General features: G+C 43.1%; 1 protein-coding gene across 1 annotated transcript in view; it reads left to right on the forward strand.

Annotated features, from left to right (window-relative positions):
* The window catches only part of CCDC66 (coiled-coil domain containing 66), a 48,263-nt gene extending 30,569 nt beyond the window's left edge, over positions 1-17,694 (forward strand). The window contains exons 11-19 of the mRNA XM_044301919.1: positions 587-671; positions 4,585-4,746; positions 5,679-5,823; positions 7,442-7,576; positions 8,660-9,168; positions 10,769-10,809; positions 11,079-11,344; positions 16,161-16,288; positions 17,433-17,694. Of these exons, the coding sequence (XP_044157854.1) occupies positions 587-671; positions 4,585-4,746; positions 5,679-5,823; positions 7,442-7,576; positions 8,660-9,168; positions 10,769-10,809; positions 11,079-11,344; positions 16,161-16,288; positions 17,433-17,486 (1,525 nt within the window). The 3' untranslated portion in view covers positions 17,487-17,694. The remainder of the gene's footprint in view (positions 1-586; positions 672-4,584; positions 4,747-5,678; positions 5,824-7,441; positions 7,577-8,659; positions 9,169-10,768; positions 10,810-11,078; positions 11,345-16,160; positions 16,289-17,432) is intronic.
* The last annotated feature ends 5,967 nt before the right edge of the window (positions 17,695-23,661 follow it).

Raw genomic sequence — 23,661 nt, forward strand, 5'->3', positions numbered from 1 at the left:
GCTGTGGTCAGGGAGAGCAAGTGCAGTCAGCTATTTTCAGAAGTTACATAGCAGTGGTCTGAGAGCAAGTTGCATATACACAATATAGGTGAGAAATCACACAGTACAACAACGGGACAGTATGGTGTGTAAATGTTTGTGTGTGTGTGTGTGTGTGTGTGTGTGTGTGTGTGTGTATATATATATATATATATATATATATATATATATATATATATATATATATATATATATAATAAATGAAAGACACCGCAGCACTCCATTTGGTGAAAAAAGTGGGACCCTTTATTCACCTGTGCGACGTTTCGGTCCGCTCAATTGCTTGAGAATGGTCCCAGTGAGCGGACCGAAACGTCGCACAGGTGAATAAAGGGTCCCACTTTTTTCACCAAATGGAGTGCTGCGGTGTCTTTCATTTATTCTAAATTTACACCTTGGTAAGGTGTGTTCACCGCTGGCACCCACACATTTATTATCAGGAGTGCTGCTCTGATTTTTCATCGCTATATATATATATATATATATATATATATATATATATATATATATATATATATAATAATTTTTTTTATTTTAATTTTTTTAGGTTCCTACGTACTATGACCTCCCTATTAGACCCAGCCCAGATTGAAGAAAGGGATCGTAAAAGATTGAAGCAGCTGGAACATCAGGTATATGCACCAGTTTTTTTTTTTTTTTTTTTTTTTGTACTCGTAGACCCACAACCTCCAGCACCTGTATTGTAAAGATCTAATGACAACATTTCTTCTGATTTCTATAAAATTCATAATGCTGTAGAGTCAACATCTGGATCTAAATTAGAATTCCCATCATTATAAACTTGTAACATCATTAATCAACCATTTTCATTGTGAACACTGATGTGGATCAGAGGAGCAGCATGAAGCTTCTGTGATGGTGTCCAACCCCAAATGTCACATGGCATTGTGCACCTCTATTACTGATGTGGGTATTGATCTGGATTCCCCTTTTCATAAAGTCACCAACCCCTTTGAAGGTAACCTGTCACCACAATAATGGCCCCCAAATGCCCAGAGTACCTCCCAGTTCTGGTCATCTTATACCCAATGATGTTCTACAAAAGGTGATTGTATTTGGAGGCTCACCCGCTAGTGAAGGTGGATCTGGGTGCTTTTGACATGTCTGTTTCACCTAATCAGAAGAAAAATATATGTAATGTAAATTTCTAGTCAGGCACTCTCATCATTCGTGCACCAGAGAGCAAGAGAGTACTGGTAACTGATATAATTTAAATAAATTTATTTTATTGACATTATAAAAAAATACATGCAAAATTCAAAATAAATGACCTCTAGGTTAAAGGTTTAAAATATATAAAAAATGTATACAAAGTAAGGCTCCTTTCACACTAGCGTTCGCTGGTCCGCTCGTGAGCTCCGTTTGAAGGGGCTCACGAGCGGACCCGAACGCAGCCGTCCAGCCCTGATGCAGTCTGAATGGAGCGGATCCGCTCAGACTGCATCAGTCTGGCGGCGTTCAGCCTCCGCTCCGCTCGCCTCCGCACGGACAGGCGGACAGCTGAACGCTGCTTGCAGCGTTCAGCTGTCCGCCTGGCCGTGCGGAGGCGTGCGGATCCGTCCAGACTTACAATGTAAGTCAATGGGGACGGATCCGTTTGAAGATGCCACAATATGGCTCAATCTTCAGGCGGATCCGTCCCCCATTGACTTTACATTGAAAGTCTGGACGGATCCGTACGAGGCTATTTTCACACTTAGCTTTTATATGGTAAAATAATGCAGACTGATCCGTTCTGAACGGAGCCTCCGTCTGCATTATTATGATCGGATCCGTTCAGAACGGATCCGATCGAACGCTAGTGTGAAAGTAGCCTTATGCAGTCTCTTTGTTGACCACTAGATGGCAGCTTTCAAATTCTAATGCTTTCTGTGTAACGCATGTAGTTGCGTCTATTCCCCACCAGATGGTGGTGTTCTTCAATAGACATGTATTGCTCGTAAGTACTTTCTAGGTATCAAAAGTTGTTGCATCTATTCCCCACCAGATGGTGTTGTTCCTCGGTGTACACGTGCTGCCGGTAAGGGTTTGTTAGTTAGCGTCTATTAATTGTCACACAGTATTTGCAATTATGAGTATAGATCGGTAAATCTTATCACAGCACATAGACTCTTACTATTTCATATAAAGTTATCGATCTCAGTCCACATAATGTTTGCTCATTTATATGGAAATGTGTGGTAAGGTGCAATGGTTCAGTCCAGTATGTTTGAATACTGTGTATCAGTTTGGTGTTTGCCAGTTACCTTGCGTGGCGTCCCACGTGCCTAACAGATATCATTTATAAGGTACATTATTTTCCCCATAGATGTTGGGTCCCTCTGCCGCCTTTTCTTCCATCTTATTCACCGCTTCCCACTGTAGTAGCGTTGTACAGCGTGTCACAAGCTCACTGGTTGTTAGGACAGATGGTTTCCTCACGCCTTTGTATATTGCTGATGTGGGGGAGAGTGCGGAGATTCCTGGATGTAGCCAGTTGTTGGCAGGGGTTAATCTTGGGTATATATTTAAATTGGTGAGCAGGTCTTCTCCCCAGACGCGTTTCAAAGTGTCACACTTCTTCTTCAGTGGTTGCCTGCTTTCATTTCCTCTCACCTTTTTATATCTGGTAATGAGCCAAAAAAATGTAGTGGATCTAAAATCCATTCCAGGTTTTCCCACCTGATTGCCAATGATTTAGAACCATCTGTGGTTTCTTGTTATTTGTTTAAAAAGATCATCTACTAAAACATGGAGTAATGGCATAAAGAATAAAAAATGGAAATAAAAAAGTAAAAATGCTAAGTAGACAATAGACCCAAAGAATGTACTTGGGATTTAAAAAAAAATACATTGCGCTTCCTAGGGACAGGAAACCACTGATGCTGGGAGGGAAGTACTTCCTTTTTGTGCTCTAGGTTTCCTGTCCCCAGGGGAGGAGTCCATCTCTCTGGTGGTGCTATCGTGACATGGGGGAAAAACGCATGGTGTTTTTTTGCGTTTTTGGACATCTGACAATCGATATAATAAGATTTACAGTAAATTAGTCTCAAGAAAAGACAATTATTGTAGGATATATGTTGGGTCAGCACACCTTAATCCACAGATTTTATTGTTGATCATGCAACCAAAGACGCATCAAAAGCGCAATGTACAAAGTACATTCTTTGTCTACTTATCATTTTTACTTTTATTTCTATTTTTTATTCTTTATGCCATTTACTCTTCATGTTTTAGTAGATGATCTTTTTAAACAAATAACAAGAGACCACAGATGGCTCTAAATCTTTGGCAATCAGGTGGGAAAACCTGGAATGGATTTTAGATCCACTACATTTTTTGGCTCATTACCGGATATAAAAAGGTGAACGGAAATGAAAGCAGGCAACCACTGAGGAAGAAGTGTGACACTTCGAAACGCGTCTGGGGAGAAGACCTGCTCACCAATTTAAATATATACCCAAGAATAACCCCTGCCAACAACTGGATACATCCAGGAATCTCCGCACTCTCCCCCACATCAGCAATATACAAAGGCGTGAGGAAACCATCTGTCCTAACAACCATTGACCTCATGGCACACTGTACAACGCTATAGATCGATAACTTTATATGAAATAGCGAGAGTCTGTGTGCTGTGATAAGATTTACCAATCTGTACTCATAATTGCAAATACTGTGCGACAATTAACAGACGCTAACTAACTAACAAACCCTTACCAGCAGCACGTGTACACCGAGGAACAACACCATCTGGTGGGGAACAGATGCAGCAACTTTTGATACCTAGAAAGTACTTGCCAGCAATACATGTCTATTGAAGAACACCACCATCTGGTGGGGAATAGACGCAACTACATGCGTTACACAGAAAGTATTAGAATCTGAAAGATGCTAAAGACTGCCAGCTAGTGGTCAACAAAGAGACTGCATTATTTTTATTTTGAATATTTGCATGCATTTGTTATAGTGTAAATACAATTTTTTTTTTTAGAGTGTCAATAAAATACATTTATTAAAATTATATCAGTTACCCGTACTCTCTTGCTCTCTGGTGAACGAATGAAGTGCCTGACTAGCAATTTATATTAACAATGATGTGTTTAGTTTGTCTGATGAATAACTTTGTTGGAAGTCAGGCTTCCACCTCCCCAGTTGCGCCGCTTTATTCTTCATGTCTCTGTGCTGAGTGTAAATCGGATGCGATGCTCCTGAGAACTTATGCAGGCGCCATTGTCTGTATAGTTTCCAGTGGTTGCCCAAAACAGCTGATTGGTGGCGTCGCCAGGCGTTTGACCCCCATTGAGATGATATTGAGGATAGGATTAGGCATCAACATCTAAGAACTGGAAATGCCCTTTAAGATTGGGCTATGACCAGTGAAGAAAATAGCAAATACAAAGTAAGAATCAATGCAGATCCTGAATCGTAAAATGTCTGGAAAAGGTTTTGCCAAAGTTGCCGTACATTCCTCAGAATGTGACCGCCGACCAGACCAGTCCAGTATGTCAAATTTACAATCTTGTCTCTTCTTTAACTTGCCAGAAAGCAATAGCGGCTCAAGTAGAAGAAAAGCGCAGGAGAAAGCAGCTGGAAGAAGAGCAAAAACAACAGGAAGAACAGGAGGAGGAGAGGCGACTGGCGAGGGAACAGGAACAGATAAGACAGCAGTATGAGGCAGACTCACTTAAACAGAAACAAAAAGAAGTACGAGATGTTCCATTGCAGTCATTATTCTTACAATCTATTGTATGAGGCTGTACCAGGCTTCTTGAATATTACTGCTGTTGGTTGATTTATTTTAGAAGACCTTGCTTTGTAAATTAGTATGTTTTACATAGTGTGCCATCCATTTTCACCATTCAGGTTGTCCATGAATCATCTGGGGTTCCCCAACCATAGACTATTATGATATAGCCACAGGATATCATCGGATCCGCAATACACCCGGTCGGCACCCCCATAGAGCTGCCTATTCTTGTCTGCAATTGCGGACACAAATAGGGCATGTTCTATTTTTTTTCCGGAGCCGCGGATCGGAAGTTCGGGGCCGCACTCCGGAAATGCGGATGCGTACAGCACACTGTGTGCTGTCGGCATCCATTCCTGCCCCATAAAGAATAAATGGGTCCGCACTTGTTCCGGATAATTGAGTAACGGGTGTGGACACATTCTACGGACGTCTGAATGGACCCTTAGTGATGTTCCAGAACACAGGTCTTCAAGCATATGGAAGGTGTGCCAAAAAATTGCCAATATTTTCTATTTTCTATAATATAGCAGCGAATACATCATTTTGCGTTGAACTTGTTTTGCATGTAGAATATTCACATCCTGCGCCACCTCTGGGATCCTTATGCATGAAGAGAACAAGGATTCCCTGACTTTCATTGTATTGAGACAACTGCTTGAATGAAGAGGTGGCCATAGCTTTCTCATAGTCTCTGAGAGTTCTGGAACAGCGCCTTGCCACATACCCATTTAATCTGTCTCTTTGTTGAGGACTCTCACCCGTTCTCAACCAGGCGAGGCAGCCATCTCAGTCCAGGCATTTATTGCCGATCTACAAAAAATCTCTATGGTAGAATGATGATTTGTAACTGATGTTCTGAACTTTGCTATTCTCTGTTAAATAACAGGAAGTTCTCGACCTGAAGACGAGAGAATTGTACCACAGTATGCAGAAGGCCCAAGAAGAAGCACAGCGGTTAAAGCTGGAGCAGCGGATGCGTCACTTACAGCAAAAAGGACATGACGTATCTAATCTACAGAAAAATATAGATGGTAGATGCATACAGTTCTGACATTTCCATGATTTTGTTTGTTAAAGGTTGAATTACATTTTCTGTGGGAAACTGATGGAAGGTTATGATTGTGAAGATCCAGCTGGTAGGGAGGCCAATTTTATAAAGGCATACTGATGCACTTTTTAAATAATCACTACAGTAGATGTCAAACTGCACATATTATTAAAGGGGTATTCCCATCACAGACAATGGGCCCATATCATTAAGATATGCTCCAATTGTCCGATAGGTGAGGTCCCACCTTTGGGACCCGCACCTATCGGACAATGGGAGCATATCCTAAGGATATGCCCCCATTGTCTGTGATGGGAATACCCCTTTAAAGGGGTTGTCTCATCATGGACAGTGGGGGCATATCTCTAGGATATGCCCCCAGTGTCTTATATGTGCGGGTCCCACAGCTGGACCTATATCGAGAACTGAACCCCGCAAGTGAAGGAGAGCGCACCGCATGCGCAGCCACCCTCCATTCATTTTCTATGGGGTCGGTGAAAATAGCGAGTGCTGGCTCGGCTATTTTTGTCGGCCCCGTAGATATGAATGGGAGGGGATGCCGCTCGTGAGCGGTACGCTTCCATTCACTTCTATGGGGAGCCGGCTGAAATCGAATTTAGCTGGTGAATATACTAGACTTGTGAGCTCTCTCACTGGATAGCAAAACTCATAAAATGCCTAAATTAATCAGACTCTAATACTTTAAAAAAGGATTATTCAGCTATTCTGACATTGAAGTAAGTGCACCAACCTCACCTGGTCTAAGAAATCTATTTAACCCCTTACTGGTACGTCACGGTGGCTGAGGTAATGTATGGAGCGGGCTGCTGTAGTGGGCCTCTTCCACACGTGGCTGGTGCTGGCTGTATAATACAGCAGACACCCAGCTGCAATGTTGGGGGAACGGCGATCGCAACGAACCCCGTCATTTAACCCCTCAGATGCCGCTATCAACACCGATAGCGGCATCTGTGAGGTAAGGCAGAACTGAGTTTTATTTAAACACTCCATCTGTGCTGTCTGTTACAGTAAGGCTACTGTTTTGGCTTTCCGTTTGTGAGATCCGTTCAGGGCTCTCACACGCGGTCCAAAACGGAACAGTTTTCATTCTAATCCATTCTGAATGGAAAAGGATCCGCTCAGAATGCATCAGTTTAGTCTCCATTCCGCTTTGGAGACGGACACCAAAACGCTGCTTGCAGCGTCTGATAAAACTGAGCCAAACGGATGCCTCCTGACACCCAATGTAAGTCAATGGGGACGGATCAGTTTTCACTGACACAATAGAAAATGGATCCGTCCTCCATTGACTTTTCAGTGGTGTTCAAGACGGATACGTCTTGGCTATGTTAAAGATAATACAAACTGATCCGTTCTGAACGGATGCAGACGGTTGTATTATCCGAACGGATCCATCCATGAAGGATCCGCACAAAACACGTGTGAAAGTAGCCTAAATTGCTGCAGTTAGATTATCTGAGTCGTATTCCTCGATTTGGCGATTCCTTTGTTACAGTTGTTACTCTGTAAATGCCATTGTCATTTATAATATGTTTTGAAGAGGGTAAACTGTTCTTTTTGTTATCTGACGTCTGTTTTAGGTGACACAGTGCATCCAGAGACCAGCAGGGCTGCAGGCCGCACCAATGATGTCAGGTCAGATGACACAAACAGTATTATAAGTCAAAGCACTTTAACAAGGACCTCACCTAGGAAGGACACTGCTGTTCAGACAGGTAATAATTATTAGGAGTCTCAGTATGGTTACTGGTTGGGACTATTAAATTTTTCAGTGGTTTGTGTGTAGAGCTGGACCATGCATTTGTATATGGTGTTCATTTTGATACATTACAGTTTAGCATGAACCGCTTTTGTGTGGGTAACAAATGGCAGAATTGAATCCATCGTTATTGCCTTCCTTGTTGCACTTTTAGCACTGATCATGAGTATTTCAGACCCGGAGGGTTTTTATAAAAAGTAAATTTAATACCCCTCAGCTTAACCCTTTCAGCCCCGGAGTTTTATTTTCCCATTTTAGTTTTTCACTCCCTGTCTTTCCGAGGTCTTAAACCCACCCCCCCTTCACATAGTCCTATGAAGACTTGTTTTTTTGCGGGACAAGTTGCACTTTGTAAATATTCACCATTGATTTACTGCATACGATGTAGTGGGGAGCTGAAAAAAAATTCCAAATGGGGTGAAATATGGGGGGGGGGGGGGAGTGAAACTGCTATTCCGCAACAGTTTTAAGGGTTTTGTTTTTCGGCATTACCTATACGATAAAACTGACCTGATAGTTTTTATTGTGTTTTAATTATTTTTTACTTCGCCATATTCTGACCCCTTCAACTTTTTGGTGGCTTATATTTTGCGGGGTAATCTGTACTTTTCATTGATAGTATTTTTGTGGTGTGTATCACTTTTTATTTATTTTTTGTGGGAGGCGATGCCCATGATGTGTGTGTTTGTTTATTTTTTATTTTATTGTTTTACATATTTTTATTTACATTTTGGAGATTAAGAGGGTATGTGGGGGAGATTTATCATTTCCTGTACGTCCCAACTCTGGGATCCCCACCAGTGTGACGTATCACGGTATAACATGGGAAAACTCTTTTTACACACAATTGGAAATGTGTAAAGGAGTTGTGTAAACCACACATAAATTTTTTTTATCATTGTTTTAAATGAGGGTCCATCTTAAAATGACAGTAATTAGAGATTTTTTTGGTTGAAGTTACAGTATCTTCACCTCTTCATATTAGTTGTGGTCCAGTCTGTCTCAAATATCAAATATCTTTCTTTGTACCTTTTTATAGATGACTTGAATTTTGTGATGAAGGCAGATCCCATATCCTTTCGCAAGGAGGTGACGTGGAGACATGAACACAATGCCTCTCCTGATATTCCCATAGAGTTAAAAGACCAACAGCACAAAGCTGAGGTACAAACAAAGAAGTCCCATGTCCAGAGAGACAGAAATGACTCCAGCAAAGAAAACACTAATGCCTACAATGATGTTTACGATCAGTTTGCAAGAACAGAAAAGCAGAGTAAAGATCACGGACGTAAACCAGACTGGAATAAAAACAGACCTCAGAAGAAATACATCCCAGCTTCCGAGCGGTACCCCCGGGGGCTTCAGAAGCAAAGGGAGGAGAACAAAACACGGAGGCAGATAGAGTTGCTGCATTTAGTAGAAAAAAATTCTTCTAATAATTTGTATTTAAGAAAAGGGAATTCCCCTGAAAAGTCTCCAGTTCCTCGAGAAGAAGCCAAGATCTCTCCACATCACGAAGACTTAAAAACTACACAGGATGCCAAAAAGGTATTAGTGCTATGGTTCTGCAAATATGGTGTCCAACTAAGACAGTGTGCATAAGGGCTCATGCACACTGCCGTTGCCTAGCCATGCCTGTATTGCGGTCCGCAATATCTGGGCATCAGCTGTGTGCACCCCCCATCACGGATGCGGACCCATTCACTTAAATGGGTCTGCAATCCGGAAGGTCTAGTGAGGAATGGAGGCACAGAACCCCATGGATGCTTCCGTGGGATTTCTGTCCATGCCTCCGCACCACAAAAAAAGTAGTGCAAGCACTACTTTTTGCGGTACGGACGGACTACGGACCCATTCAAGTTGAATCAGTCTATGGAATCCGCATGGATGTTGGCCGAGCATTGGGGACCGCAAATTGCGGTCCCCAATGCAGAGGGAATTGCTGTGAGCATGAGTCCTAATTCTCACAAATATGTCACATATTCAAAAGCTTATTATACCCTTGCATAGTAAAAGGTTAACATATATTAAAGGGAACCTGTCACATTGAAAATGCAATGTAGTCTGCCAGCAGCATGTTATAGAGCAGGAGATACTGAGCTGATTGATATTTTCCCATAAATCTATATAAGTAAAACTTATTTTATTCATTTAAATTTCAGTTCATTCTGGGCTTTGAAGTCCAGTAGGCGGTCCTATCAGTGATTGACAGCCTCCTCTCTGACTGTGTATATAGAGGCAGCTGCCAATCACTGATCGGACCGCCTCCTGGACTTGAAAGTCTAGAATGAGCAGAAATGTAAATAAATGAAATGCAAGTTATACTGAATATTCTCCCACAAAACTGTACACCAATCTGCTCACCTCCTACTGCTCTACAACATGCTCCCTTCAGCTTACACTGCATTTTATATGGTGACAGGTTCCTTTTAAATGTGTTACATGTTATTTACTTCTCCAGAGTTACTGTACTTGAGGGCTAAAATCTTTTGCTTGACTAGTCCTGTGTCAGGCAAGATACTCCTTGGGAGGAATTTAATTTGGACCAAAATTCTGGCAGAAAAAAGTAGCTGATTTTTGCACACAAACGTGTGACTATTTTGATCTTATGCCAAGCTCTCTTTAAAAATTTGCAATCTTACTCAGTATGGGGTGGTATAAAAAAAAAAAACTAACTGTAGTAACATCTCTAGATAAAAGTCTTTTAATGTTTAAAGAGGTGCCAAATGTATTAAACAACATGCACCATTTGGAGTAATTATTGCAACACAGACTCAAAATTAACTAAAAAATAAAATAAAAAATCCCCCCCTAATGTTTTAGTCTGTTCGGATTTAGATATGGCTGATTATTTACAAACCACTGATGTATGAAAGCTAATGGCACCGCTGCTGTTATAGGAACAGCAGCATAACCCCTGTTCAACTGCTGAAGGTCCTTGCACAGTCAGGTGGTCCGGAAACATGGGAAAACTGAGGTGATGTGGACCTAAACCAGCACTACGCCCATTCAGTGGGGTCCCAGAGGTCTGACTCCCACTAGTTATAAAGAGAGTTTATAACCTAGCGATATTCTGTCACTTTATAATATGGTAATTCATTTTTAAACCATGTACTCTGCAACTTTTTATTTATTTATTTATTTTTAGCAGGAAGACAGAGTGCAGAAAACTGAATCAAATTTCAAGAGGTAAGCGCAGATGTCTTCTATTCTTCTATGTCTTTGTATTTCTCCTAAAACATCGCTATCTATATGCAGTAATAGCTACTATGGTCTACTGTACACTAAATGTATTGCTTGCATAGCCTACATGTAATTTGCCATCTCCACCCCATGATTGTTGGTGTCTGCTCATTTTAGTATATTGAGGTAAGAAAACCTTTCATTATGGGGCTGTACTTCTTCTGTGCGCAGGGTATTGTGTTGCCTTGTTATAAACTAGTGCATTGTCGTCACAGGTCAGACTCTCCACCAGTTCCTGCTGTGAAGAACCGATTACATCAGGCTCAGAAGAGATCCACTGTTACCCCTGTTCCTGCAATTTACAATGGTAATGCTGTGGCCATCCAAAGGCATGTCACCCCGGACCTTGAGAAGTTGGAATCTGACCGACCACCATCTTCACAATTTGTTCCATATGTGCGGACAAAAGAGATTTACTATCTGGATCCTAATGCTCCTATGTCCAGACCCTCAACACATGAGCCCCAGCATAATCCATCAGGTAAGAACCAAATGCAGTACAATCACCATTCACTAACGTGATCCGCTTCTGCGTGTGTTTTCCTTATAAATTCTGTATGAGCACGCCTACTTATATATAAACTGAATGATTATCTACATTTTTATTAAAATATTTTATTTCAATGTATGCTGGTTGAATAGTGGAAGTGTCTCCATACAATATATAGATACTACTGGGGCACCAAGCCTTTTTGAATGTCTAAGTGGCTAATTTAACCACGTATGATATACCCTCTGCTTTTGTATCTCCGTATAACTGTTCTAGTGACTGCAAGAAAATTTAGACTAAAACCTTCAGAATCACAGGTGCATATCCATGAAGTAAACATAATTACAAAAAAACTAAATGGCTGCACACCATTATATATGCAAACAATAGAGCTGAGAAATGGGGGTCATTCTAGATAAAATTGGTACAATACAGACTATAAATGAGTATGAATAAGTAATGGAAGCTCTTAGCGCACATGCGTGTCGGGCCCACCTACCAGGCGTCAAGGTGGCTTCCGCAGATGGGTCCCTAACACTAAAGATACTGCCTCACTTTGGACTTACTAAACCCTCCAATATTCAGGGCTGTGTAGGAACCAGCTACAAAAGTAGCCCATCTACCTGGGACTTCTGAGCAGAGTACTTTTGTAGCTGGTTCCTACACAGCCCTGAATATTGGAGGGTTTAGTAAGTCCAAAGTGAGGCAGTATCTTTAGTGATAGGGACCCATCTGCGGAAGCCACCTTGACGCCTGGTAGGTGGGCCCGACACGTATGTGCGCTAAGAGCTTCCATTACTTATTCATACTCATTTATAGTCGGTATTGTACAAATTTTTATCTAGAATGACCCCCATTTCTTGGCTTTATTGTTTTCATATATAATGGTGTGCAGCCATTTAGTTTTTTGTTCTAGTGACTGATTATCACCTTGCTTTCCTACTGCTGAAACATTTATATACATCTTCAAGGGTTTTTCCACATGATATGCTATATACAGTATATAGCCCTGCTTGCAGCATCTCGGAATGGAGAGGTGGTCATGCCTGTGCGGCTGCCCCTATTAATTTCTATGGGAGTTCCGAAAACAGCTGGGCTGCTTACTCAGCTATTTTCTATGGGTGCTATATTACGGTTCCATAAAACTAGGTTGTTGTAGCGAACTGTAATGCACCCTGAGCCGTAGGTCCCTTATGACTGCAGGATCCGATTACACATGGTTTGTTTGTAGTCTACAATCATGTACACACACAGCTGTAGGTATAATGTAAACTGAGCAGAGTGTGCATTTCCTATTTTAGTAGGGAGAGGAGAAGTTACTTCACCACTCATTTGAAAATGGTTCAAAGTTCAGTCAGTTTTTTTTCCACGCGAGTGCAATGCGTTTTGATGCGTTTTTCACACACCTGAAAAAAAAAAAACATCAGCTTTAGGCCTCATGCACACAACAGTATTTCTTCACGGTCCGCAAAACGGGGTTCCGTTGGTCCGTGATCCGTGACCGTTTTTTAACCCGTGGGTCTTCCTTGATTTTTGGAGGATCCACGGACGTGGAAAAAAGTCGTTTTGGTGTCCGCCTGGCCGTGCGGAGCCAAACGGATCCGTCCTGAATTACAATGCAAGTCAATAGGGACGGATCCGTTTGAAGTTGACACAATATGGTGCAATTGCAAAGGGATCCGTCCCCATTGACTTTCAATGTAAAGTCAGGAGTCCCTTTTATACCATCGGATCGGAGTTTTCTCCAATCCGATGGTATATTTTAACTTGAAGCGTCCCCATCACCATGGGAACGCCTCTACGTTAGAATATACCATCGGATTTGAGTTACATCGCGAAAAATCATATCCGACAGTATATTCTAACACAGAGGCGTTCCCATGGTGATGGGGACGCTTCTAGTTAAAATATACTACAAACTGTATACATGACTGCTGCCTGGCAGCACCCGATCTCTTACAGCGGGCTATGACACGCACAATTAACCCCTCGGGTGCCACACCTGAAGGGGTTAATTGTGCGTATCATATCCCCCTGTAAGAGATCAGGGGCTGCCAGGCAGCAGGGGGCAGACCCCCTCCCCTCCCCAGTTTGAATATCATTGGTGGCCAGTGTGCGGCCGGCCCCTCCCTCTATTGTATTTAACTCATTGGTGGCACAGTGTGCGGCCTCTCCCCCGATCATTGGTGGCAGCAGAGAGTTCCGATCGGAGTCCCAGTTTAATCGCTGGGGCTCCGATCGGTAACCATGGCAACCAGGATGCTACTGCAGTCCTGGTTGCCATGGTTACTTAGCAATATTAGAAGCATCATACTTACCTGCTGGCTGCTGCGATGTCTGTGACCGGCCGGGAGCTCCTCCTACTGGTAAGTGACAGGTCTGTGCAGCGCATTGCTTAATTATCTGTCACTTACCAGTAGGAGGAGCTCCCGGCCGGTCACAACAGACAGCGCAGCAGCCAGCAGGTAAGTATGATGCTTCTCCGCTGCCACCAATGATCGGGGAATGAAGGCCGCACACTGTGCCACCAATGAGTTAAATACAGTAGAGGGGGGGGGGGGGGCTGCACTGGCCACCAGTGATATAAATACAATAGAGGGAGGGGGGGGGTCTGGCCACCAATGAAATTGAAATTGGGGAGGCAGGGGGGTCTGCCCCCTGCTGCCTGGCAGCCCCAGATCTCTTACAGGGGGCTATGATACGCACAATTAACCGCTTCAGGTGCGGCACCTGAGGGGTTAATTGTATGGATCACAGCCCACTGTAAGTGATCGGATGCTGCCAGGCAGCAGGGGGCAGTCATGTACACAGTTCGTTGTATATTCTAACTAGAAGCGTCCCCATCACTATGGGAACGCCTCTGTGTTAGAATATACTGTCGGATCTGAGTTTTCACAAAGTGAAAACTCAGCTCTGAAAAAGCTTTTATGCAGACGGATCTTCGGATCCGTCTGTATGAAAGTAACCTACGGGTCACGGACACGGTTGCCAATCTTGTGTGCATCCGTGTTTTTTCACAGACCCATTGACTTGAATGGGTCCGTGAACCGTTGTCCGTCAAAAAAATAGGACAGGTCATATTTTTTTGACGGACAGGATACACGGATCACGGATGCGGCTGCAAAACGGTGCATTTTCCAATTATTTTTTATTTTTATTTTATTTTTTCCACGGACCCATTGAAAGTCAATGGGGACGCGAAAAAAAACAAAAAACGGAGAACTGCACAAGGCCACGGATGCACACAACGGTCGTGTGCATGAGACCTTACAAACATCATCTCCTAGCAGCCATCAGTGAAAAATGCATTGCATCCGGACTGCATCCCATTCACTTCCTTTCAATGCGTCTCTCTACCGGTACATAAACTTCTTTTTTTTTTTTTTTTTTTTCTTCACTCATCTGTTCTGCATTGCGTGAAAATCACAGCATGTTTTAGGCCTCATGCACACGACCGTTGTGTGCATCCGCGGCCGTTGTTCCATTTTCCGTGGTTTTTTTTCCGCGGACCCATTGACTTTCAATGGGTCCGTGGAAAAATCAGAAAATGCTCCGTTTGGCATCCGCGTCCGTGAAAAAAATATGACGGCCCATTCAAGTCCTGGGTCCGTGAAAAATCACGGATGCACACAAGATTGTCATCCGCATCCGTGATCTGTGTCCGTGATCCGTGTCCGTTTTTTCCTATCATTTCAAAGGAAAACTTGACTTAGATTTTTTATTTTTTTTCATTTTTCATGTCCGTGGATCCTCCAAAAATCAAGGAAGACCCACGGAAGAAAAGACTGACACGGATCACGGAACAACGGTAACCATTTTTGCGGACCACAAAAAAAAAAAGTCTGTGTGCATGAAGACTTTATATTCAGCGTTTTTTCACGCAGCCCTGGCCCACTAGAAGTGAATAGGGCTTCAGTGAAAAATGCATTGCATCCAGATGCAGTCTGGGTGCAATGTGCTTTTCACTGATGGTTGCTAAGAGATGTTTTAGTAATCCTTCAAATTATTTTATTTTTTCACGCAAGTAAAAAACAAATCAAAACGGATTACACTTGCGCAGAAAATTAAGACACTGATCGCAAATGCAGACAAAACTTGCTTGTGAAATGGTGTGAGTTTCACTGAAAGAATCCTGAGTCAATCCGTATCATTTGTGTGTAAGAGGCCTTAGGCATGTTTTAAAGAGGACCTTTCACCTGGAAAAACATTGTGAACTAAGTATCCTGACATACAGCGGTGCCCAGGGATCTCACTGCACTTACTATTATCCCTAGGCGCCGCTCCGTTCTCCTGTTATGTCCTCCGGTATCTTCGCTCAGTAGGTTATAGTAGGCGGAGTCTGCCCTTGTTCTGCTGGGCGTCTCCTCCTCCTAGGCTGTAGCGCTGGCCAATCGCAGCGCAGAGCTCACAGCCTGGGAGAAAAAAAACTCTGCGCTGCGATTGGCCAGCGCTACAGCCTAGGAGGAGGAGACGCCCAGCAGAACAAGGGCAGACTCCGCCTACTATAACCTACTGAGCGAAGATACCGGAGGACATAACGGGAGAACGGAGCGGCGCCCAGGGTTAATAGTAAGTGCAGTGAGATCCCTGGGCGCCACTGTGTATGCCAGGATACTTAGCTCACAATGTTATTCCAGGTGAAAGGTCCTCTTTAATTTCAGTATCATTGGGCCCCAGAGTACACATTGGATTATTACCTGATCCCACACAAAATCTCCAGAATTTATGAAGATAGTAACTTTGTATATTAAAGTGCCTAAGGGTTTCTATAGGCTTAGAGTTCTGAACAAAATGCCCTTCTCTTTAGGCAAAGACCAGGAATCTCGGCAAATATTCAACTCTGATCATGCAAAAGACCCTTTATTGAATCCTAATGTTGTCAGAAATAAGGACCGACAGCAGGCGATACTGAGGGGACTGTCAGAATTACGAAAGGTTTGTATTGTCTTTATTCGGGATAAGGGTACTTTTACACTTGCGGCAGAGTGATCCGCCAAAACGTATGCCAACTGATGTCTTTTGTAAGACTGATCAGGATCCTGATCAGCCAGAAAAATGCATTGAAATGCCGGATCCGTCTTTCCGGCGTCATCCGGTATTTTGAATGCACTAATACATTCCTATGGGAAAAAATTCTGGCAAGTCTTCAGTTTTTTGGGGCTGGAGATAAAACCGTAGCATGCTGCAGCTTTATCTTTTGCCTGATCAGTCAAAATGACTGATCTGAAGACATCCTGATGCATCCTGAACGGATTACTCTCCATTCAGAATGCATGGGGATATAACTGACCAGTCTAGTCTCCACTAGGTGTTGAAGAGTCAGAATATTAGTCCTATTCACATTACAATGCCACAGTGAGTGCGAATATAGGAGAGCTCTTTATGGCAAACATTGAGAAAGATCAATTTCATATTTTTTTTATTTTTTAAACTGATTGCAAATCCTCAGAAAAACCCATCTCTATTAGGCCTCATGCACACTACCACGGTATGGATCCGCATCCAACCCACATTTTTTTTGCGGCTCACGTTCAGACCCATTCACTTCAATGGGGCTGCAAAAGATGCGGACAGCACTCTGTGCGCTGTCTGCATTCGCTGCACCGTTCCGTGTCCCCGCCCAAAAAAATAAGCATGCCCTATTCTATTCTTGTCAGTTTTTCGGACAAGAATAGGCATTTCTATTATGGGCAGCCTGTTCCGCATGCGTAAAACACGGCACGGTCATGTGAATGTCGCCTTAGTCATAGGAGTCTCTCAGCTCCCCTGCCGAGCAGATGTTTAACAATCACAGCACTGTACTTTATTTAATGGCAGCCTGGTCTTATAATTCACTACAGCTTGTTGCTTTCAAGTGCACAGGACTGAGCTTTTATACCCAGCCCAACGAGTACTAATAGTATGGAGCAGTGTAAACTGTGAAAGGGCCATGACACTTTCCTGTAATCATCACTTACAAATACACAGGTTAAGCACAAATGTAATATAACAGTGTGTGAATATACATGGAATGTATGTGTACTGGTAGTAAAGAGCTGTGATTATGCTGATTTTACAACTTTTCTTCATTTTGCTTTAGGGTTTGCTTCAGAAACAAAGGGAACTGGAAACCGGGTTGATGCCAGATGTTTAAAATGTTGGAGTAGACTTGTGTCCCATTACGTGTTATAACCTTGGATTGTGTGTGTGTTTGACTCATTATTATGTTAACTAGATGCACTGTAACATGATCAATGTGAATTATGTGTTTGCTGCTGTTTTGTGTATTTATCAAACCTCTCATAGGAGTGTTTGTCAATTTTGTAGACTTTGTTTTTAATAAAAATTATTTTTGTAATGTTTATTTTAAACTTAGGGGTTTCTAATACAAATGTTCTCAGTCACTGGATCTGCTGCAATCCATTGCTTCTCTGTTTTCTAGGTTCCCATATTATGCTCCTTTTAGGGTACTTTCACACTAGCGTTTTTTGTTTTCCGGTATTGAGTTCTGTCACATGAGCTCAATATCGGGGGAAAAAAAACTGATCAGTTTTATCCTAATGCATTCTGAATGGAGAGCATTCCGTTCAGTATGCATCAGTTTAGTCCCTCTTAGGTTTTTTGGCTGGAAAAAAAATACTGCAGCACGCTGCAGTTTTCTCTCCGGCCACAAATCCTGACCACTTGCCAGATCTGACATTAATTGCCATTAAACTGTATTAGGGCCGGATCCAGCACCAAGTGTTTCGGCAAAACTGATCCAGTTTTCTGGTCGGTGCAGACCTTTAAAAATGCACACAAAAAAAAATACCTGATCAGTTTTTCCGGACAGACGGATCTGGTATTTCAATGCATTTGTCAGATGAATCCGGGTTCGTCTGACAAATGGATCCGTTTGAGTCCGGATTGCATTTGTGAAAGTACCCTTACTTGTCTCAAAGGGGTCTTTTCGATGTTGGTGCTGCAACAGTGGACAGTGTGAGTTCAGCCCTCTCTCCCTCGCTAGCTGCCACATATTCCTCTCCCCTTGGTCTTCAGCAAGGCTGCCTCAATCCCACACTAAATTTCTGGGCCTCCTGGAGTGGTCTGGCACACCATGGCTAATTTAGTCTCCAGCTTGTTGCTGGTCCTGGGCTAGCATTTAGCCCTGCCTCTCCTATGACAGGCTGGTACATCACTTTGTTCTCAGGCTCCTTGGCTGTGGTGAGAGGGCAGTCCATGATTCCTACAATCTGCTCTAGTGCATGTTTACTTTATGAGGAGGGCTCTCCGGTGTCCCCATTTCCACATCTTCCATTCATCGCCACCTTGAAACTCAGGCATCCTGCAGCCTTCCTTGCTTCCTCACCCACCCTGGTGGTCCTGGAAAGCGGATTTCCATGGTGATACATAATATGTGGGTCTGGTAGGAGTCCCTGCGGCTGTGTTCTAGCTTAAACTTTTTTTTTTTGCTCCATGTTCTCTCCCCAGGCCACAGACTCCTGCAGCAATGGCTATATATACACACTTTATGGACAGAAGTATTAGGACCACAATACATAAATCAGCTTTTGACATCCCATTCTAAATCCATAGTTGTTAATATAGAGTTGGTCCCCCCCCTTTGCAGCTAAAACGGCTTTCACTCTTCTGGGACTGCTTTCTGTAGGATTGTGGAGGGTGGCTGTGGGAATCTTTGTCCATTCATCCAGAAGAGCATTTGTGAGATCAGACACTGCTATTGGACTAGGTCTGGTTCACCATCTCCACTCACTGGGGTTGAGATCAGGTCAACCAGTTAATTTCTTCTACACCCAACTCACAGGTTGTTGTTCAGTTCTCACAGCCTGGATAGGCAGAAACACCAATCCAGGCTGTTTTTACCAATTAGAGTCAGCAGTTGCTATTGACTGTGGCATCTAAGTGGCTTGGGGTGAGGGCACTCCCTCTGTCTCCCATCAGCACCCCTTGAATAAGATTGCAGGGATGCCAATGTGTTTCATTAGGCCACAGGCTACCATTTTTAAAGTCCCAGGCTGCCCATCATGCACCTTGATGGTGCCTAACCATCTAATACACTGTACTGTAAAAAAAGACAGCCTGTTGAAGTCCCCTTAAGCGTTTCAATGTAAAAAATAAAATCCCCCTCCAGCTATTTGATAACACAACATCTTTAAAGAGGACCTTTCACTAGTATACAAACTAACTATACCTGTGGGCAGGGCAGCACCCAGGGGTCTCCCTGCACTTACCAGGCGAACAGAGCGGTGCCCAGGCATACTAGTAAGTGCAGGGGGACCCCTGGGCGCCACTCTGCCCACAGAGTTAGTTTTTAGTTTGTACACTAGTGAAAGGTCCTCTTTAACGACCCACATTACACAATTATCAAGCAACTTATCCCCTATGGTGAATACTTAACTGCCTAACGCAGGGTTGCGTCCTGTGGGCAGCCAGGTTATTCCTCCTAGAGGCATCGGCACGTGTTCACAGCAACGCTAAGCTGAGAAGTTGATCTACAGCCTGCCAGCAGCAATCATTCGCTGGCAGGCTGTAGATGCGATTTTTATTTTTTACCCCAAAAAGGTATATTAGACACTGTTTTGTTAACAGCGTCTAATATACCTGGTCCTCTGGTGGTCCCTTTTGCTTGGATCAACCACCAGAGGACACAGGCAGCTCTGTAAGTAGCACCAATCACTACACTACACTACTACCACCACCAGTGACAGATATTTTAGTTTTTCTGATCGCTGCAGCGCTATAAAGATCACTTTTGAGGGGCATGGCAAGTTCATAGATTTATTTTTTAGCGGAAATTGATAATCATTTTATTTTTTCCTTACAAAGTCTCATATTCCACTAACTTGTGACAAGAAATACAATCTTACATGAACTCACCATACCCCTCACAGAATCCAAATGCGTAAAAATGCCCTGTGAAATCCTAAAGGTACTCATTGGAATTTGAGCTCCTTTGCACATCTTGGCTGCAAGAAAGTGTCACATGTGGTATCACCGTACTCAGAAGAAGTAGGGCAATGTGGTTTGGGTTGCATTTTTACATATACCCATGCTGGGTGAGAGAAATATCTCAGTAAATTGAAAACTTTGTATAAAAAAATAAATACAAAATATGTAAGAGTTGTCATTTTCAGAGATATTTCTCACACACAGTATGGGTATATGTAAAAATACACCCCAAACCACATTGCCCTACTTCTCCTGAGTACGGTGATACCACATGTGTGACACTTTTTTGCAGCCTAGGTGCACAAAGGGGCCCAAATTCCAATGAGTACCTTTTAGGAGGGCATTTTTAGACATTTGGATTCCAGACTTCTTCTCATGCTTTAGGGCCCCTAAAATGCCAGGGCAGTATAAATACCCCACATGTGACCCCATTTTGGAAAGAAGACACCCCAAGGTATTCCATGAGGGGCATGGCGAGTTCATGCAAAATTTCACTTTTTGTCACAAGTTATTGGAATATGAGACTTCAAGAAAAAAAAAAGCATTTTCCGCTAGCTTGTGCCAAAAAAACAACAACTTTGAACTCGCCATGCCCCTCACAGAATACCTTGGGGTGTCTTTCCAAAATGGGGTCACTTCTGCGGTATTTATACTGCCCCAGAATTTTAGGGGACCTAAAGAGTGAGAAGTAGTTTGGAATCCAAATGCGCAAAAAAAATGCCCTGTGAAATCCTAAAGGTGCTCTTTAGAACTTGGGCCCCTTTGCGCACCTACGGTACAAAAAGTGTCACATGTGGTATCGCCGTACTTTTCCCATTTTTTTTTTTATACAAAGTTGTCATTTTACAGAGATATTTATCTCACCCAGCATGGGTATATGTAAAAATACACCCCAAAACACATTGCCCTACTTCTCCTGAGTACGGCGATACCACATGTGTGACACTTTTTTGCAGCCAAGATGCGCAAAGGGGCCCAAATTCCAATGAGTACCTTTTAGGAGGGCATTTTTAGACATTTGGATTCCAGACTTCTTCTCACGCTTTAGGGCCCCTAAAATGCCAGGGCAGTATAAATACCCCACATGTGACCCCATGGAAAGAAGACACCAAGGTATTCCGTGAGGGGCATGGCGAGTTCCTAGAATATTTTTTTTGGGCACAAGGTAGAGGAAAATGATTTTGCAAGAGAAAAAAAAAAAAAAAACATTTTCCGCTAACGTGTGCCAAAAAAATAAAAATATTCTAGGAACTCACCATGCCCCTCACGGAATACTTTGGGGTGTCCTCTTTCTAAAATGGGGTATCTATACTGCCCTGGCATTTTAGGGGCCCTAAAGCATGAGAAGTCTGGAATATAAATGTCAAAAAAAAAATTATGCATTTGGATTCCGTGAGGGGTATGGCGAGTTCATGTGAGATTTTATTTTTTGTCACAAGTTAGTGGAATGAGACTTTGTAAGGGAAAAAAATAAAAAAATAAAAATCTATGAACTCGCCATGCTCCTCAAAAGTGAACTTTATAGCGCTGCAGCGATTTTACGGTGTTTTTGCAGTGAACAGAGGGGGGGGGGGGGGTTGGGGAGGGGTGTTGTGTAGTGCTACTTATTACAGAGCTGCCTGTGTCCTCTGGTGGTCGATCCAAGCAGAAGGGACCACCAGAGGACCAGGTAGCAGGTATATCAGACGCTGTTAACAAAACAGCGTCTCATATACCTTTCAAGGGTTAAAAAAAAAATAAAATAAAAAAAATCGCATCTACAGCCTGCCAGTGAATGATCGCCACTGGCAGGCTGTAGATCCACTGGTTTACCGTCCGATCCTGTGAACGCAAAATTTCGCCTCTCGCGAGATGACGCGCCGGCGCTTCAAAGAGGAAAAACCGGGCCGCCGCCAGGACGCAATCCTGCGTTCGGCGGTCCTGAGGCGGATAAAGGGCATATGTCACAGATTTGTACCTATGAAACCGGTTGACCTGTTGCATAAGCATTGGGCAGCTGAAGGCATCTGTGCCCACATTATTGAGAAAAATTATGTTTTAGTATATGCAAATGAGCCTTTAGGAGCAACAGGGGCATTGCCATTTCACCTAGAGGCTCTGCTCTCTCCGAAACTGCTGCACCCTCCGACTGTGATTAAAACGGCCGGGCAGTGTAAACATCAGGGCTGGTCCTGTCATAGTAGCGTGTGTAGCAGTTTCTAGAAGTAACAACGCACCCTGTTGCTTAGAGGTTAATTTGCATATATTAGCACATCATTTCCTCAGTAATGCGGGCACATATGAACATGGGACCAACACAAATGCGTTCAGCTGCCAAGCGCTCATGTAACAGGTCAGCCAGTGTCATAGGTACAAATCTGCTGAGATTTAAAGTGCAACATCCCTGCTTGCAGTCATAAGCCCAGTTGTGGTGGGCCCCGAAATCACAGTACAACCCAAAACGGTATTGCAGGCGAAGTGTTCCATAAAACCAGGCTTGCCAGAGTAGCACCATAATTCACAACTCCGTAGTTGGAGGGAAAAAAAAAAATGGCTGCCCCATAGATGGGAAAATTAGATATATAAAAGGCAAAAAAAAAAAAAAAAAAAACACAGACAGCACAAAGATGTCGTCCGCATCTGTGTCTGTTCTACAAATTATAGAACGTCCTATTTTTGTCCGCTTTGCAGATAACAATAGCTGGTGTTGGTGAGGCAGTTTTGACAGAAGAAATCATATGCTACACAGGCCTAACTGTGGCCGAATCAGTATCTAACATTCGCTCCTGCAATGCCAGTCCGGTATCTCACGGACAGTGTTCCACAGACGTCTGCATGAAGCTTAATGGCAGTGTGTTAGTAATATGATCTCAAGCATTCTATTAGCAACAGGATTCTATGACATATGTGCATGATTATGACAGGTCAGAGCAGTCAAAGTAAGGCTACTTTCACTCTGGCGTTTCAGGGCTCTCACAAGCGGCCCAAAACGGATCAGTTCAGCCCCAATGCATTCTGAATGGATAAGGATCCGTTCAGAATGCATCAGTTTGGCTGCGTTTGGTCTCCGTTCTGCTTTTGAGGTGGACACCAAAACGCAGCTTGCAGAGTTTTGGTGTCTGCCTGACGATGAGGCGCCAAAACTGATCCGTCCCGATTTACAATGTAAGTCAGGACGGATCCGTTTTGACTTAGACTTTTTGTTGAAAGAATAATGCTAACGGATCCGTTCTGTACAGATACCAGCGTTTACATTATCGGTGCGGATCAGTCTGTGCAAATACAAAATGGATCCGCACCAAACGCAGGTGTGAAAGTAGCCTTAGGCTATGTTCACATGTCCGTTTAGGAGATCCTGAGCAAATGCCGGCTGTCAGCTTGACAAAAAACTGTTGCATGCA

Source organism: Bufo gargarizans, chromosome 7 (genome assembly GCF_014858855.1).
Source record: "Bufo gargarizans isolate SCDJY-AF-19 chromosome 7, ASM1485885v1, whole genome shotgun sequence".
NCBI classification, from domain to species: Eukaryota; Metazoa; Chordata; class Amphibia; order Anura; family Bufonidae; genus Bufo; species Bufo gargarizans.